Source organism: Diplotaxodon limnothrissa, linkage group LG11 (genome assembly GCF_057381915.1).
Source record: "Diplotaxodon limnothrissa isolate DT_005_m linkage group LG11, D_limnothrissa_male_GT1.1, whole genome shotgun sequence".
NCBI classification, from domain to species: Eukaryota; Metazoa; Chordata; class Actinopteri; order Cichliformes; family Cichlidae; genus Diplotaxodon; species Diplotaxodon limnothrissa.
In genome coordinates, this window is record NC_140606.1 from 25,496,611 (window position 1) to 25,512,054 (window position 15,444).

At 40.6% G+C, this 15,444-nt stretch overlaps 2 protein-coding genes across 4 annotated transcripts; one reads left to right on the forward strand and one right to left on the reverse strand.

Moving 5' to 3' along the window:
• Window positions 1–32: 32 nt before the first annotated feature.
• Window positions 33–5,199, reverse strand: ino80e (INO80 complex subunit E). Of its 2 annotated transcripts, none has more exons than XM_085365451.1 (8): window positions 5,166–5,199; window positions 4,779–4,861; window positions 4,610–4,680; window positions 4,471–4,523; window positions 4,296–4,377; window positions 2,693–2,810; window positions 2,292–2,390; window positions 33–777 (listed from the first exon to the last, which is right to left on the reverse strand). In XM_085365451.1, the coding sequence occupies exons 2-8, from the start codon at window positions 4,857–4,859 to the stop codon at window positions 571–573; spliced, it is 711 nt and encodes a 236-aa protein (XP_085221577.1). In that variant the 5' UTR covers window positions 4,860–4,861; window positions 5,166–5,199; the 3' UTR covers window positions 33–570. The 2 variants fall into 2 exon arrangements, with proteins under 2 accessions (XP_085221577.1, XP_085221576.1); XM_085365450.1 differs by having other exon boundaries at window positions 4,993–5,180.
• A 2,805-nt stretch (window positions 5,200–8,004) lies between these two features.
• On the forward strand, window positions 8,005–10,648 carry LOC146622842 (zinc-binding protein A33). Of its 2 annotated transcripts, XM_085365452.1 has the most exons (7): window positions 8,005–8,106; window positions 8,291–8,399; window positions 8,590–8,685; window positions 8,858–9,091; window positions 9,578–9,600; window positions 9,756–9,871; window positions 9,960–10,648. In XM_085365452.1, the coding sequence occupies exons 2-7, from the start codon at window positions 8,334–8,336 to the stop codon at window positions 10,511–10,513; spliced, it is 1,089 nt and encodes a 362-aa protein (XP_085221578.1). In that variant the 5' UTR covers window positions 8,005–8,106; window positions 8,291–8,333; the 3' UTR covers window positions 10,514–10,648. The 2 variants fall into 2 exon arrangements, with proteins under 2 accessions (XP_085221578.1, XP_085221579.1); XM_085365453.1 differs by lacking the exon at window positions 8,005–8,106 and having other exon boundaries at window positions 8,288–8,399.
• The last annotated feature ends 4,796 nt before the right edge of the window (window positions 10,649–15,444 follow it).

A 15,444-nucleotide genomic window follows, 5' to 3' on the forward strand; every position in this document is an offset into this window, starting at 1 on the left:
CATTCATGAGAAACACTTTAATTTTTGACCGATTTGATGAAATAAACTGTGAGTACAAATGAGAAATGTCAAAACTGTAACAAGTAAACAAAACTTAAAGCTGCACACACATTTATGTCACAGTTGAACAGTTTTAAAAGGACTGCAGCACTTCTACAATACAAAGTCAGAGACAGCTGTTAAGCAATAAAAAAAACAAAGGACACACCTAGTATTCAGTTTGTGTGGATGTTTTGACAAAAATAATCAGCAGGTAGTTTGAAACCGCTGTACAAAGTAAAGTATCCATCCAGCTCAGTGATTCCAGACCTTTCTTAATCCTTTGCAGACTGCACTTTTGTCACAGACCAATAACCCGACATAATTTTACACAAACGCACTACTGATGATATTGTTTGGACAGCGCTGCTGCAGTTAAGCTTAAGTCCACAAGGGGGAGCTTGACCCTCCTTTCAAAAGTGTGGACTTGTTTGTTCAATGCAGAAATACATTGAACCCTGTTCTATTTTTCAACCTTACATCCACATACATTTCCCTCACTTATAAATAAATCTAATCGCACACTCAGGCTCACTCATTAGGGATGTCAATGACGAGTTCAGCCTCGTCTCCCTCTCCTCTGTCTTCGTCTCCTCTGTCACTGTCTCCGTCGCTCTCGCCCTCCTCCTCAGCTGCATCTCCGCTAAACATCTGTCTAGGAACCCAGCTGAAGTGGCCACTGGCTGTTGGAGGAGCTGCAGGGCCTGATGGGTAATTAGCTGCCATTGAAGTAACGACCTAAGAAGATCAGAAAGAAGAAGTTGTTGTTTGGAACGACAAAGCGAGGGATGGACGGAGTGTAAAAGAATGATGAGTGGGGATTGATGGTAATGTCACAGATGACCGGAGTAAATCAGGACAAAGCATGAACAGTCATGGTAAAAAGACAGTACACTCTACTTAAAATCTAAGCTTTTATGTATCCGGATAGAATAAAAAATAAATAAATTCACCTGGTTCTTAGTGGGTCTTAAAATTAGGTAAATACAACCGTAACAATTGCATATTACAGTGTGTCATTAGGAGTGTAGGTAGCAGCCAGATGCTGCTAATCAAATGCACTTGGTTAATTGATAATCAGCAAATGTGAGCACCTTTATGAAAGCAGACGATTTGGCAGTTTTCTGGTCTGGAGCATTCAGATGTGTGTTAACACAAGCCATCAGCAATGATCAGCAATCTTAGAGAAGCAACTGTTGCTGCCCAAGGGCATTTCCAAACAATCTGCCCCATCATTCTCCAGTGAGAAGGATTATTCGCAAGGGGCAAACATTCAAGACAGCTGCCAATCCTCACAGGAGTGGGTCTTAACACACAATGCTCAGAGAAATGGCAAAAAATACAAAACAACCAAACACAGCCTGTCAGCACAAACACCTTATATCAAGTGTCAGGTGCAGTGGTGCAGGGACGATGACTTGGCTTGCTTTGCAGCCGCTGGATTCAGGCACCTTGCAGTCATAGAGTGGAGCATAAGCTCCTGTGTACACCAAAGCATTCTACAGTCAAATGTGACATCATCTGTTGGCTAACTCTGCAACAGGACAAAGATCCCACGCACAGCAGCAACTCTAAAACAGAATTACTGAAAAAGCAAAGAATCAAGGTGTGATGGCTCAAAGTCCAGACCTCAACCTGACTGGAATGCTTAAGAGAGCTGTGCATAAATGAATGCCAACAAACGTCAATGAACTGAAGAAGACTGATAAAGTCACACAGAAAAAAATTACTTCCAATTATTGGTGCTAAAGGTGGGTCTACAAGCTACTGAGTCACTGGGCGCACTTTGTTTTTCCACAAACTGCTTCTGCAGTTTATGTTTTTGGTAAAGACCATGTGTTGTTTATCTCAGGTTGTATTTAGCTCAATTTAAAACCTCCTAACACCAGATCATTTTTTAAATATTATATCCTGATATGTAAAACCTTACAATTGACAGAGGGTGCACTTTCTTTTTTATCACAACTGTATATGCACTCATATATTTTTTCATTTTGGGGCTCAACAAAAGGGTCTTGAAATGCCATTGTTAGAGCAATAAAAATGAAAAACTGTACTATGAAATATACATATTTTAGATGCTTTTTACTTTGTTATAAATATGCATCTAAACTGAAAATACTGGAAACAGCCTGCCGGGCCATCAAATATAAATAGCTGGTTTGTGTACAGTTTGTGAGAATAAAGCGTGAAGTGTTTGATCATAATTATTTTTATCTCTGAACATCTTGTTTCCCCTCTTCCTCTCTCACCTTCCCCGTAGTCTCTTTCTTGTTTTTTGCCGTCTTTGTTTTTCTCTCTTTCTTCATTCGTTCAGCTGGGGGAGCCAAATACTCTGGTGGGAAGGGCATCTGCCCAACACACACGCAGGCCCCAAATCATTGTCAAATGACCACACAAACATGCATGCACACAGTCAAAGGGCAGTTTATAAGACAGACACACAGAAAAACAAACAAAACAGACACAGAAGAATGAACAATAAAAAGACAGTGGAGCAATTATAAATCTAAAAACAAAAAGCAAGGAACAGACTTGTGAATAAAATAATGCAAAATTAAAAAAACAGATTATGCTCTTTGATGAGAAGATGAATATGACGGCAATGTTATTGTTGTTGGTTGCAATAAGATAAGAGGGGAAAGAAACTCACAGCGTTGAGGTAGGCCCCAGAGCCGGATGACTGCAGGGAGTTCACACCAGGACGGGAAAGCAGGGAGAGATGAGGAGATGATGATGAAGGGAGGCACGCACCGGGACTACTTTTTCGCCTGAAAAGAAGGTCATGGATTAAATAAAAAGAAATATGAATGTGTTTTGTTTAACAATTAGAAAGCACAAATGTTTCACTCAACTGTCCTAACAGGCTTACTTGGCTTGGACATGTAAAGTAAGCCCAAATAAACCTAGCTTTAAAATGCCCCCTACTGCCTTCATTGCATATCCATCCATCCATTTTCTGCTGATTATTCGGGGCTGGAACGTTGGGGCAGCAGAGAAGCCAAACCTCCTTCTCCCCAGCCACCTCCTCCAGCTCACTCGGTGGAACAGGGTGTCCTGGGATTACCCCGGGGCCTACTCCCAGTAGAACATGCATGGAACATTTCACTGCTACTACTCCTAGTACGTCCCAAATGACTGAACTTCTCACCCTGTCACTAAGTGGGAGGGCAAGCCACCTTCTCCCTCAGAGACAGGGTGACAGAAAGATTATGCTGAATTTTTTTTTTCTCATACAGAATTGTGAAAACACCGTTCTTGTGCTAGCTAGTCACAGTTAAGAAAACGGAGAAAAACAACATTCAGCCACTGTAAAACAGTAAAAATACTCACTTTATGATTTATTAGTGTTGGCTAGAGACTCACACTAAACAAAGGGAAATCACTACTCTAACCTGTACCTTAATATCATTTAATGCTTGAATATAAACTGACTGGCCAAATCCAGTCACCACCTGGATTTAACACCTCGAATAGGAAAGAGCCTTCCACCAACAATTACTGTGGTAATTCACACGCTTCATTTATGGAGCTACATTTCAAAAGGGACAAATTAATGGCCTGCATGCATTCCGGATGATCTCTGAAACTACAAAAATTGGGTTAAGAACTGTTCAATACATCATTAAACCTGGAAGTGGTGATGATTGAATGACTCTAGATCAAATCATACAATATGGCTATGTTTAATACTGAAAGACAGGGTATTTCCACACATAGCCTTAAGAAAACTACTTGGTGTTTAATTGGGGGGAAAGGCTTCAGTTTAGGGAGCATAAAGATTAGAATCTTGGACAGTGGAAAAAGATCATGTGGTCATATAATCCCAGATTTATCCGATTTCAGATGGGAACCTGTTGGTCAGTGTTATGATCTGTAATTGCTTCAGATTGTCTAGGGTTGGTTTGGTAGTGTTATTTGTCCGAAAATGAGATCAGCTAACTACCGGAATATACTGAATGCCCAGGATTTTTCCATCACTGAATTTTTTCTTCCCTGAATACACTGGCTTATTCCAAGATGACAACACCAGAATTCATTGGGCTCAAACTATAAAATGAGTGATTCATTGAGCATGCAACTACTATGAATACTTATAACACACAGTGTTGTGCAATGCAAAGTAAACAGGTAACTTCGCATTGCACAAGACGTCTGTGGAGGGTGGAAATAAAAGGTTAAATATGAACCTACTCAAAAGTGAATGATTCTGGTTGATCTACCTGGTAATTAATTTACTTAAATAGCCGACTTACTTCTTTGCTCCCTCTCGTTCCCTTTCCCTCTCTCTGGGTCCTTCCCCTTCACTGTTTTCCGAGGAAACAGTTGCTTCTGAATCTGATGATGAAAACAAAGACAAAATTGATCCACAGGACTTCAGAAGCAACAGCTTTTGTTTTTACTCATAAAGGTTTTATGTTCCTAGTCTACCTGATGAGTCTTCATCTACTCGCTCATACTGCAGCAATCTGTCCAGAAGAAAGCTGGAAAACATGTATAGAAAATTATTTTTTGCATTTCCATTAGGATGCACAAAGCATACCTATATGAAGACACAATCCTCACAAACCTCTTGTCCCTGGAAACTTTCAGAAGTTTCCTCTGTGCTCTCCTCAGCTCCTCCTGAAAACACTCCTGCTCCTGGAAAAGGAAACCAGCGAAACGAAATCAGCGCAAAGACAGACACGCAACTATAGCACGGCGGAGGAAACGGGACGGTTTAAAATGAAAACACTCACATAAACAAGAAACTTTAATTTCCGTTTGAGATTTTTGTATTTCCGCTTGTAGTCGACTTCGACGTCCGCTTGGCCGTTCATGTCTAAAATGCAAATAATTAAACCGTGAAATCTGCAGTTTGTTAGCAGCAGTGGATACTAACTGTAATTGTTTTATAGCAGGTAGTGTCTGTAAAAGCACATTCTTCGTTTCCAGCGGAACCAGCCTCCGTACCTTCAGCTAGCTCCGATATCTAGCCTGCTACCTATAGCTAGAGCGCCACGAACAGTTCAAATGTTTACGAAGGCTTATTACAAAATATGCTAGCACGACTCAGGTGAATTTAAAGCTAATTTATCTCATGACACCTCTCTCTTGAGTCTGCCGTGGGACGTGCTATTGTTTACCTATCTGACGTCGTATTCGTGCGTCTTTCTTCTTCTGCTGTTACAGTTGTTTGACATTCACAATTTCGGTGCTTTCCCGCCACCTCCTGGGCAGGAGTGGAAGTACCAACTTTAAAAATCCCAACAATATTTTATATTTAAATCCCCTTCTTCTTTTTCATCGTCATCCAGCTGTTCTCTTTATGGGTCACTACTTCGGATCACTTGTCTCCATCTGACCCTGTTCCCTGCATCCTCTGTCACACCAGCCCTCTGCATGTCCTCCTTTACTACACACATGCATCTTCTCTAAAGTCTTCCTTTTACCTTGTTTTAGCTCATTTTCAGTCCAGTCCTTGTAGCTGACTATTCTCAAAGGAATGTGTTTTTGTTTGTTAAAATGGACTGGTACATAAATGGTGCTTGAATGAATGAATTTAAGCACTCAAAGCACTTTTTTTTAGCATAATCCTCATCTGGACCTTCAGCTGATCCATTCACTATTCATTGAAGCCTTATCAGTGGAAGGGCAGCTGTCAAGAAGACATTTTAATGAAGGTAAACAGGGCAACAGGTCTTATAGAGTGATGAATCCAAACTGAAACTTTTGGTTCTAATTGAGAGAGGTATGACTGTAGACACTCTAAACAGTATCTACAGCCATCTGTAAAACACAGTGGAGGCTGTGTCATGTTTCAGGACTGCATTTCAACTACTGGTGTTTGGGATCTGGGAAATTACGAATCCAGAAAAGTATAGCCATTCAATATCATCTAGAAAACATCTCAATTGACACTACTTTAATTTTTAGTATGACAGTGATTTCAAACATACTGCCAGCGCATTGAAAGCATAAGCAAAAAAACAAACAAACAAAAAAACGCACACAATGGAACACTATCAGTCAGAGATTGGCCTCCCCAGAGACCAGGCCTCAACATTATTGAAACAGTGTGGGATCATCTTGACAAAGAGTAGAATAAAAGGCAGGCAACATCCAAAGAAGAGATCTGAATGAACTTAAAGAAGAGGGAAACTAATCCAAAAAGGCTTCTCAATTACAGGGAGTTCTGGCTGTGCTGAAGAATAAAGGTGGTCATACCTTTTTACATGCATATTAATTATCAAGCTTATTAGAATTCTTGTTTCCAAATTTTCATTTATGTCTGCATGTTTTTACACAAAACATAGAGAAGTTAGGGATGGCTCACAACGTTTGCACAGTGCTCTAAAACTATTCTCTCCCTGACCATTAAAATCAAGTTGCATAGGTCCTTCAAACATTTGTGCCCATGACAAAATATTTTCCATCTGCAGGAGTGGAAACTTCAGCCCCATTGGGGAACTAAGTTGAGCCTCTTAAGTGCATATTTTTAAAGACCTGTTATGCAGACTTGGATCAACTTTCTGGTTGCAACTTATAAAAGCAGGAGTAGTCACTGAAAGGAACAGTGTAGGGCAGAAAACCAAAATATGGGCTTACCTTGGCCCAGTCTTCCGTAGCCTGAACCTTTCTCTCTGGCCTACGAGGAGTAATCCAAATGTGAATTCTTGCAAATCAAATTTCCTCATATTGTTCCTCCTCATCTCTCTCTCTTTTTGCACTGGGGTTCTGCTGAACTCCCTTAGATATGTCTCCCTGCAATTTTCTGTGCCCGATGTCCCAAACTTGGGTTTGACATAGTATGCTCTCTTGTGTGTTTATTCCCTTGTTTTCTGCATGGTGGGAACTTCTCAAATTTTTCTAAATGTATAAATAAACACGAAGAGGAGACGCAAATCCCTGGGAGGATTGTGTTAGGGAGGTCATCCAGAGTAAAACCCATACCAAATCAAATATGTGCAGATTTCAAGCTTTTATAAATACACATTTAGAGAAAGAAAAGTTCCACATGAACAAATGCAAGCATCAGATGTCTTTTATTTCTTTTAGTATAAAGTATTAGACATATATTACTAGTAGTAGTTTTTTTCTATGTATTAAGCATTATCTGTATTAGTATTGTAACACAATAGTTTGTGAAACTAGACCTGATTTATTAGGAATCGATCACAAAGCTCATGAAACATCCTTTTATATTCTAAATATCTAAATTTGCTAGCCAGCAATGCTTTACAGCTACTTTTATCCTCAGTCAAGAGTTACGTAGCATGCATGCGCGTCAAGACTCTGCATTTTATTAAATCTCCCTGTCCCCTCCACCTGCGGTGCACTGAATTTTCTGCTCAACCTTAGTTCAGCACAGTCACTGGCCAGCACCCAGCACCATGAATTATAGATGAAGAACATTTTGCAGAGATGCTGCTTCAGTGCACGTAGCCCACAGCCAGACCCTTGAGTGTGTGTGGGGGAGTTGATGGGGTGTGGGTGAGACAGAGATATATATATATAAAAAAAAGTTTGGATAAGTGGACAGGCTGGAGGGAGGTTTATTTATTTATTTATTTTTTTAAGACAGAAAGTGAGAAGAAGCAGTGGGCGCAGATAGTGTTTCTCCAAGGGCAGGGAAACGCTGACTGCACATTTCAAGATGCCACCCCTTGCAGTCGATATAGAACCCGGCAGGGCACCGATAGCGAAACAGCATCTTTTAATGCACCTTCCAGATCAGGCAGATATCAGAGAGCCACCTTGCAAAAATAAACACACACTGTCTCCCTTCCAGGCAAAACAACTGCCAATATGAAACACAATATCTCACTGACTTGCCGCCCCTCTCGTTGTTTCCAAAGACACTGGCAGACAGAAATAGACTCCTCTGTGTCTGCTGCCATAAATCGCTGCTGCCAACCACCCAGCCAGCCAGCCAGCAAGCCCTCCTGGCAGCTCCAGTCATCTGCCTCTCTCCCACCCCTCCATTTCTTCCCTTACTTTTAATGGAGCCATATTTTCTCGAGTCAGGCTGTGGCTGCTGATCTGTGCTTGTCAATACGTTTCCTCTTGTTAATTTTCTGCTTGGATGTACGTCCTCGTTGCTCTAATAGTCTGACTGTATCTCACTGTTGTTCTCGTTGTACTGGCATGTGTGTTTTCCCTCTCTCGCTCCTTTGCTCTCCCTCCCCATATTGATGTGTTTGTGCTGTATGTCATTAATTTTGTTTCTCTCCTTCTAACGCCGTCTTTCGCTCTTATTTCAATTTCACAGAGGTCTTTTTGTTCCTGCTCTGTCCTATACACAGAAAACTGGAATGTACCAAAACCACGCTAAAGACACCAACAACAACTGCCAAAAAAGCCTTCTCTGTGGTCAAAAGGTAAGCTTCGAGTTCTATGGTTTCCACCTGCTGCTGTGTTTGGAACAGTTGAGAGCAGATACATTACCTCTTGAACGTTCTTTATTTTTAGCTTCCTGTTTTTTTAAACTGTTTGCAGTAGGATTCCTGTTCTCTTTGTATTTTATCTGCAAGGTTATGTCTCCTTTGTGTGTGTGTGTGTGTGTTACAGGAAAAGCTCATCCAGGCTATTAAAAGAATCAAGCATGAGGTAGATGAGTGCAGAGAAGCAGAAAGAGAGACATACATAGAATCAGTGGAAGTAGAGGTACCATCCCCGCCTTATTCATTATCTTTTATCTCTTTTTACACACAATTATTTCAGTTTATTGCAGACTAATTGAGTGTGCTGAAGCCAGCATTGGTTAAACACAGAAACCCTTCAGTTTGACCTACATACTAAATTTCTTTCTTTCCATTTTCCCTGATTTATCTTTCAGAACAGGTTTGATGACCTAGAAAGGGAAATCAGAGCAGAGTTTCAGAACCTCCACCGCTTCCTGGATGAGGAGGAGTGGAGGGACCTGGAGCGACTGAGGAGGGAGAGACAGAAGCAACTGAAACAGCTGAAGGAGAGAGAGAAGAAAATAGCGGGGCAAGGGCGAGACCTGGAAAAAGCCATCGCAGTGCTCAACAACAAGCTGACTGAGGAGGACAGTCCTAAGCTGATCAAAGTGAGGAAGAGTGTCACTGAATAAGAAGACACGACATGTGATTGTTAATTAAACTTGGGCTTTTATGAACTTGACTCTAATTATACTCTGCAAAGCTGTGGTGTGTTGATAGGCAGGGTTTATGTGTGTGGTGAGGAGCAGCAGCAATACAGTGCTTTATCTAGAGCCACTGTTTTCCACCCTGCTCCTTTGACACACTCGCCTTAGAGTAAAAATAACTTTCTATAATTGTTCATCCTCTTTAAACACTTTCACAGTTAGAGCATGCATGTTTACAAAGGGCCACCCTTACACAACACCACTTTACTGGCACTTATTTGATCAATAAGTATTACATTAGATTCGATTGATTTGATTAAAAAGCAGTTTCTCATTTAGAAAACAAAAGCCCAAACAGCAGACCCGTGTCCAAATACAAAGCTTTCTATGAGAAAAGTGCTCTGTTATGTTGTTTTAACTAATCAAGGCTGAATTCTTTTCTTGTAGGAAATTCAAGATCTCATTAAAAGGTACGTTTTCTCAGTAGCGTGACTTTAGTAAATAATCTGAATCTTGACATTGCCTCTTAACTCATTTATCCTGTGTGTATGGACGTTTAGCATCTGTGAGACTGTCTTACAGATGGACCTCCTACCATTTAGTCCTTCCCTCTGTGTCCTAACAGATCTCAGGTCAGCTTTGTTCTCCCAGCGGAGGTGGACACAGAGGTTCGCTCTGGCCAGTTTGTCGGTCCCATCCAGTACAGAATATGGAAACACATGAAAAGCTGCCTCTACCCAAGTATTTCCATACAGCATCATTCATTCGATGCAATACACATGTGAATAAGCAGCATCAGTCACTGTCCTCAATCTGTTTCTGTTTCTAGATATTACATCAGTGACCTTTGACCCTGAAACAGCACACCCGAATCTGACTCTCTCCCAGTCCTGCACTTCAGTTTGGTTCGATGAGGATAAAGACACAAAAGACTTCCAGGCCAACCCGCGGCAGTTTCACTATTACTACTGCTTGCTGGGCCGTGAGGGCTTCACCACAGGGCGACACTACTGGGAGGTCGAGGTTGGGAGCAAGACGGCGTGGAGGCTGGGTGTGGCAAGAGAAGACGTCCCAAGAGGGGAGATGTCTGCCACAGGCACCTCCAACGGCCTGTGGACCTTGGCACTGAAGAGCGGCTCTATCCTAGCCTGCACTGACCCAGACCCGATAAAGATCAAGGTGTCGCTCTGCCTCGTCCGCATTGGCGTGTTCTTGGACTGTGAAAAGGAGGAGGTGACTTTTTATAATGCCCTTACCATGGCACCAATCTACACCTTCTCCATGGGCACTGTGGAGGTTCCTCTGTTTCCCTTCTACAACCCATGTGACACAGATTATGGAAAGAATATGGCACCACTGAACATCTTTATCCCTTCCCTATAAGAAGCTGTTCAGCTGGAACCGAACATTAAGACATTTGCAGAATTAATTGCCAATGATTTCATCATGATTTTTCATTTTTGAAGCACCTCTCCAACTGGATTACTTAACATCTTACTCAAAAGTATAATAGCTAGATGAGTCAAAAATAAAATTAATAGTTGCTACAGTGATTCTATTGTGTCTCTCATTTTAAGAAGAAGAGAGTCCCTCTCATTGATTATGCACTTATTTCCTGGTAAAAGAGGGTATAAATGGAAAAACTCAGTTTATGAAATAAACACAGGTCACTGCTTCTGTAACTTTCCTTCACTCTTTAAGGTTGTCATTTGCAGCCAATCTGGAGCTTCAGGATCCACAGCAGGTGTAAACAGAGCTGTGATGTTCTTACCTTTGGCCTACATATAAATAGCTCTGTGTCCTGTGTCCTGGGGCAGCTATGGAAGCTCAAAACGCACCAGAGGGGATTAATGTGGTCAGAAAGTGACATGTGTTCCCCACAACAAATCACGGCTGGCATTGTGTGAGATCTCCGCTTGGTGGGATAGCCCTGAGACGGCACTGTCCTTCTGAAAGGTTGTTAATTGCAGAGAAAGAAAAACTAAGACAGCAAGGCAGCAGATGTCATAATCTTTTGTTTATTCTTAGTATTCCTTTAGACATGAAATAAAGATATTGTCTTTACAAAACATCTGTGTGAAGTGTTGTGCAAAAAGGGAGTACAGAGAGAGAGAGAGAGACCATGTGAGACATCACACCACAACCAGGCCAGGAGCAGGAATTAGAGAGGATCAGAGCAGAGACAACTCACATAGTGCAAGGAGTACCAGTGGTCTTAAAAGTGGTGGGGGTTTTCTCTAATCAGAGGTGGGTATGAAACCACAATCCCTCTGGCACCAATTAGCTGTAATAACTCTTCCTTCCACTCACCGTCTGCCTCTCTCACACTCATACTCACTCTAAGTGGCTTTCTATTGCAATCACTGACAGCACACAGTAGTGGCGTTGTGTGGAAATGTAGTTTTAGCCACCTCTCATTAACCACTCACAACAACATAACCCAAACCCACACAAAGCTTTGTCATTCATCTGCTGCTATCATGAACTCACTCACAAACTCCAAACTAACCCATAGACACTGTTAATGGAAACATGCTTTGCTTGTATGCTGCCTACAATTAAATCAGACTCTTTTCATCTCTTTTAGAGCCCAACCAACAAAAGAGTTTAAAGACCGGAAGCAATACTTGGTAATTTAAAAATGCTTTTTTCTTTCAGACACATCAATCATAAAGCAGGAACTTCAGTAACACTTGAGGGAAGATGAACAACTTTAATAATTGACCAACGCGTTTCGGCTTGTGGCCTTCATCAGGGTCATAGTAAATCATTGTAAAAAATTGCTTAAATACAAGACAGGAAACAGAAAAAAAAATCAAATTAACCAGTCAAAACTTCATAGATAGGTCAGCTGACATATAATAGGTATTGGTTAATTGGCTAAGTTACGCCCAAGTAAATACCAGACTAGATCATTTACTTGGGCGTAACTTAGCCAATTAACCAATACCTATTATATGTCAGCTGACCTATCTATGAAGTTTTGACTGGTTAATTTGATTTTTTTTTCTGTTTCCTGTCTTGTATTTAAGCAACAGCTTTCTGGGTTGACCTCTGTAAACACTTTCCTGCTGATTTTATGACTCAGTCACAGATTTTGAGTAATACTGAAGAAAAATCTTTCTGGTGATATGTCGGTCAGGCTCTAATCACTTTGATCACACACATTTCTTTCACATTAACACATCGTAGGTTAGCCGGCAATTTTTGCTTTGTTCATTCAGGTGTGCAAACTGCATATTCTGGATCAATGAACATCCTCCTCACTAAAAAGGTGCCATTAGAATGCGGCTAACGACAGAGCACAGGCCAACTATCCAATATACATTTTAGGCACTAAAACAAAGACAAAGAGTCACTTGAATATCTCAGAGTTACAATACGTTTTTACAATATTCTTGTGGCTTCCATCACATTCACACTCATGATTTAAAACACTGCACTTTTTGTTTTTTTCTCTTCACACTGCAAGACGACTGAAGCAGGCACATGGATACTTTGCTCACAACAAATGGAGAAGCACACATAAGAGTTTCATTTCTGTACAAACTCCCTGTGCATAGATTCAGCACACACTCGCTCATATATCACACGCACACTTATAGATACGTGCATCATAGGCATACGGACTTTAAAACGCACACAACGATGGCGACATTAAAAACACCACTCCTGTATTCGCGCACACTGACACAACGTCTGGACGATAGAAGCGGAACGTGCCGTGGGCATGCTGCAGTCAATGCTGTAAATGACACTGGTTAAACATTATTAATATGTAAATAGTGTGAGAGATACGGTGTGCTGACAGCAGCGGATAATAACTGGTCTAAAATAGGCTAATACAGTCTCGATGGGAATTTACAATATTTGGAAGTTGATTTAGTTCAATACATTAGTGAATATTAGTATATATAGTGTGTGTGTATATTTATATAATTATATATATATATTTATATATTAGATTGAAGTTTGTAGAGAAATTTAAATGATTTTCTTTTTTAATATTAAGTATGACACATTAAAAACATTCAGCCTCATGGTGGGGAGGGGTTACACTTGCATACACATGCAGTATTTACAAGGCTGGAGTCCATGTTTGTGTTTTACATGTGTGTGTCTGTATCTGTGTGTATTTATATGAAGAGCTTTGTTAGTACTGCCAAATAGCGTTGTGGTTCCCACACAGATGCAGGCTGGAGAGCAGGCGTATACGTCTTTGTACACATATTACATTAAAAGACCTTTGTCCATGTGTAATACATCTGACTTATTGACGCTGTTAACCCATCTAATGCTGAGGCACCTTGAGTTTATTTTTGTATTTTTGTATTTTGTATTTTTTGTAATTTTAGTTTATTTATTCTGTTGCTCTTGGTATCAAATCTGACATCTAAATCGAGCTCATTTTATGGCTTTTTCAGATGCTGACAAAACACCTCTTATTCATTTACTCATAAGAAAACTCTTTTAGTAAGGAAAGCTATAAAGAAAGGCCAGCTGACTGTATACGGATCTACTTTTAGTTTCCCTACATTCCTCTGACCATTTGATCCAACATGCTTTTTTTGATGTACACACTGTCAGTGTGTACATCAAACACTGACAGTCACTGGTTTGCCACTGGTCAGTTAAAACATGAAGTAGGGACGTGCACATTAAAACGAACCTGCACACCTCCTCTTTACCATAAGTACCAAAAGAGTTTCAGCTGAAATTGCATTGACTGGACATCCTGAATACCAGGTCAGCTCAACACAGACAGTGTCATGGATTTGGTGAAGGCTCCATACTGCTGGTTTTTGAAGCCAGTGAGGCATAAATATTTAGTTTCTGCCAAGTTTTACAGCATTTATGTAAGCGAGCAAAAACGAAAGCAAGCAAATGAAAGCAGAATGAGGGAGAAGAAGAAAGGGGCGTGAGGATAAAGAAAGGAAGGAGAAGTGAAAGACCTCCACTGAGGCTAAAATCCCCTCTACATAATGCATGATTATCTCCGAATTAGTCTCGCAGTTTTCATTTGTGACGATATGGGGTGAAATACAAAAAATGCTGAGGAATTTGTTTTTTCAAAAGTCCCTGGATCCAGATTTGGATGACATTCAATAACTGATCACTTCTAAGACGGACCAAGCCCAGCTCTTTTAAAACTGTCACATGAATCCACTAATACCTTTTGTAAATTAATCAATCAACCAAATCAGTCATATAGCCTCCTTGGTGGTCGTAGTAACAAAAAAAGAAGAATGAACAGGGGCAAAGAAAAAAGAAGGTGGTGATGACGGCAGAAAAAGAGCAAAAGAATCATGCTCTAACTATGTGAACTTACCACACACTTTGATTTTATATTTCATACTGCAGGCACGGGGGGGTCCCTTTAAGCTGCTGGAAGTTTTAGCTGTTGTGAGTTTCCCATTAAATTGTAAGAGTGCTGGGATTTTTATGGAGCTATGGGGAAATCCAGATCAAAGACAATAAAGTGGATGATCCGGACTTGGGGGATCAGCCCGCAAAACACAATTTAATCGTCTGAAATTTCCACTGGGAGTATGAATCTCAATCTCAAAGACTAGAAATAATGTGGTTAGTATTTTTAGTATAAGTGTGTGTGGGTGTGTGGTTAATGTGATAATGCACTGCGGATGTTTCTAGAGGACTGGCTCAAGTGAATGAAATCCAAAATTGAGCTATGTATAAAACTTCACCAGCAGTGTGATCTGATGGGGTTTTTAGTTCATTTAGATGATATCGGTGCCATCACATATTTTAGGAGGCTTAAGATGACACCAGCTGAAAGATTTTATCGGCTTCATCCATGTGCTGTTCATGTGCTGCTAGAGGAACAAGCGTCGAAATGGGAAATGATGGTTAGTTAGGGTCAAATAAGCTGTTGTAGTGAGCTGTTTCAATGAAATGTCGTAAACCTTTCAGGATACTTTAGAAAAAGACCTCATGTGGAGTAAACATTTTAGTTGTAAACTCTGCAAAGGATTGAACTTGCAGTTTGGCAGTTTAACTTTAAAAATGAACAGAAAAACAAGGCTGCGAGGCGTGTACAACTAAAATGTTTAACAATCAAAAGCCATGTTATGTGAAGTGTTTCTGAGCCAGAAAGTCTCAAAGGTTTAAGTGTTAGTTACAGATAAGTGAGATTATCAAGGTAATACTGTGTTCAGGCATTAGACATGTTAAATCGAGGTCCTCGCCCCAGCTGCAGTGGTTTCCTCATCATTTGGTAAGGGGTGTTCGATTGTCTACAGTAGTGGTGAGCGGTGGACAAGATCTGTGGGGCTTCCTTTGTGTTTTTGCACTTC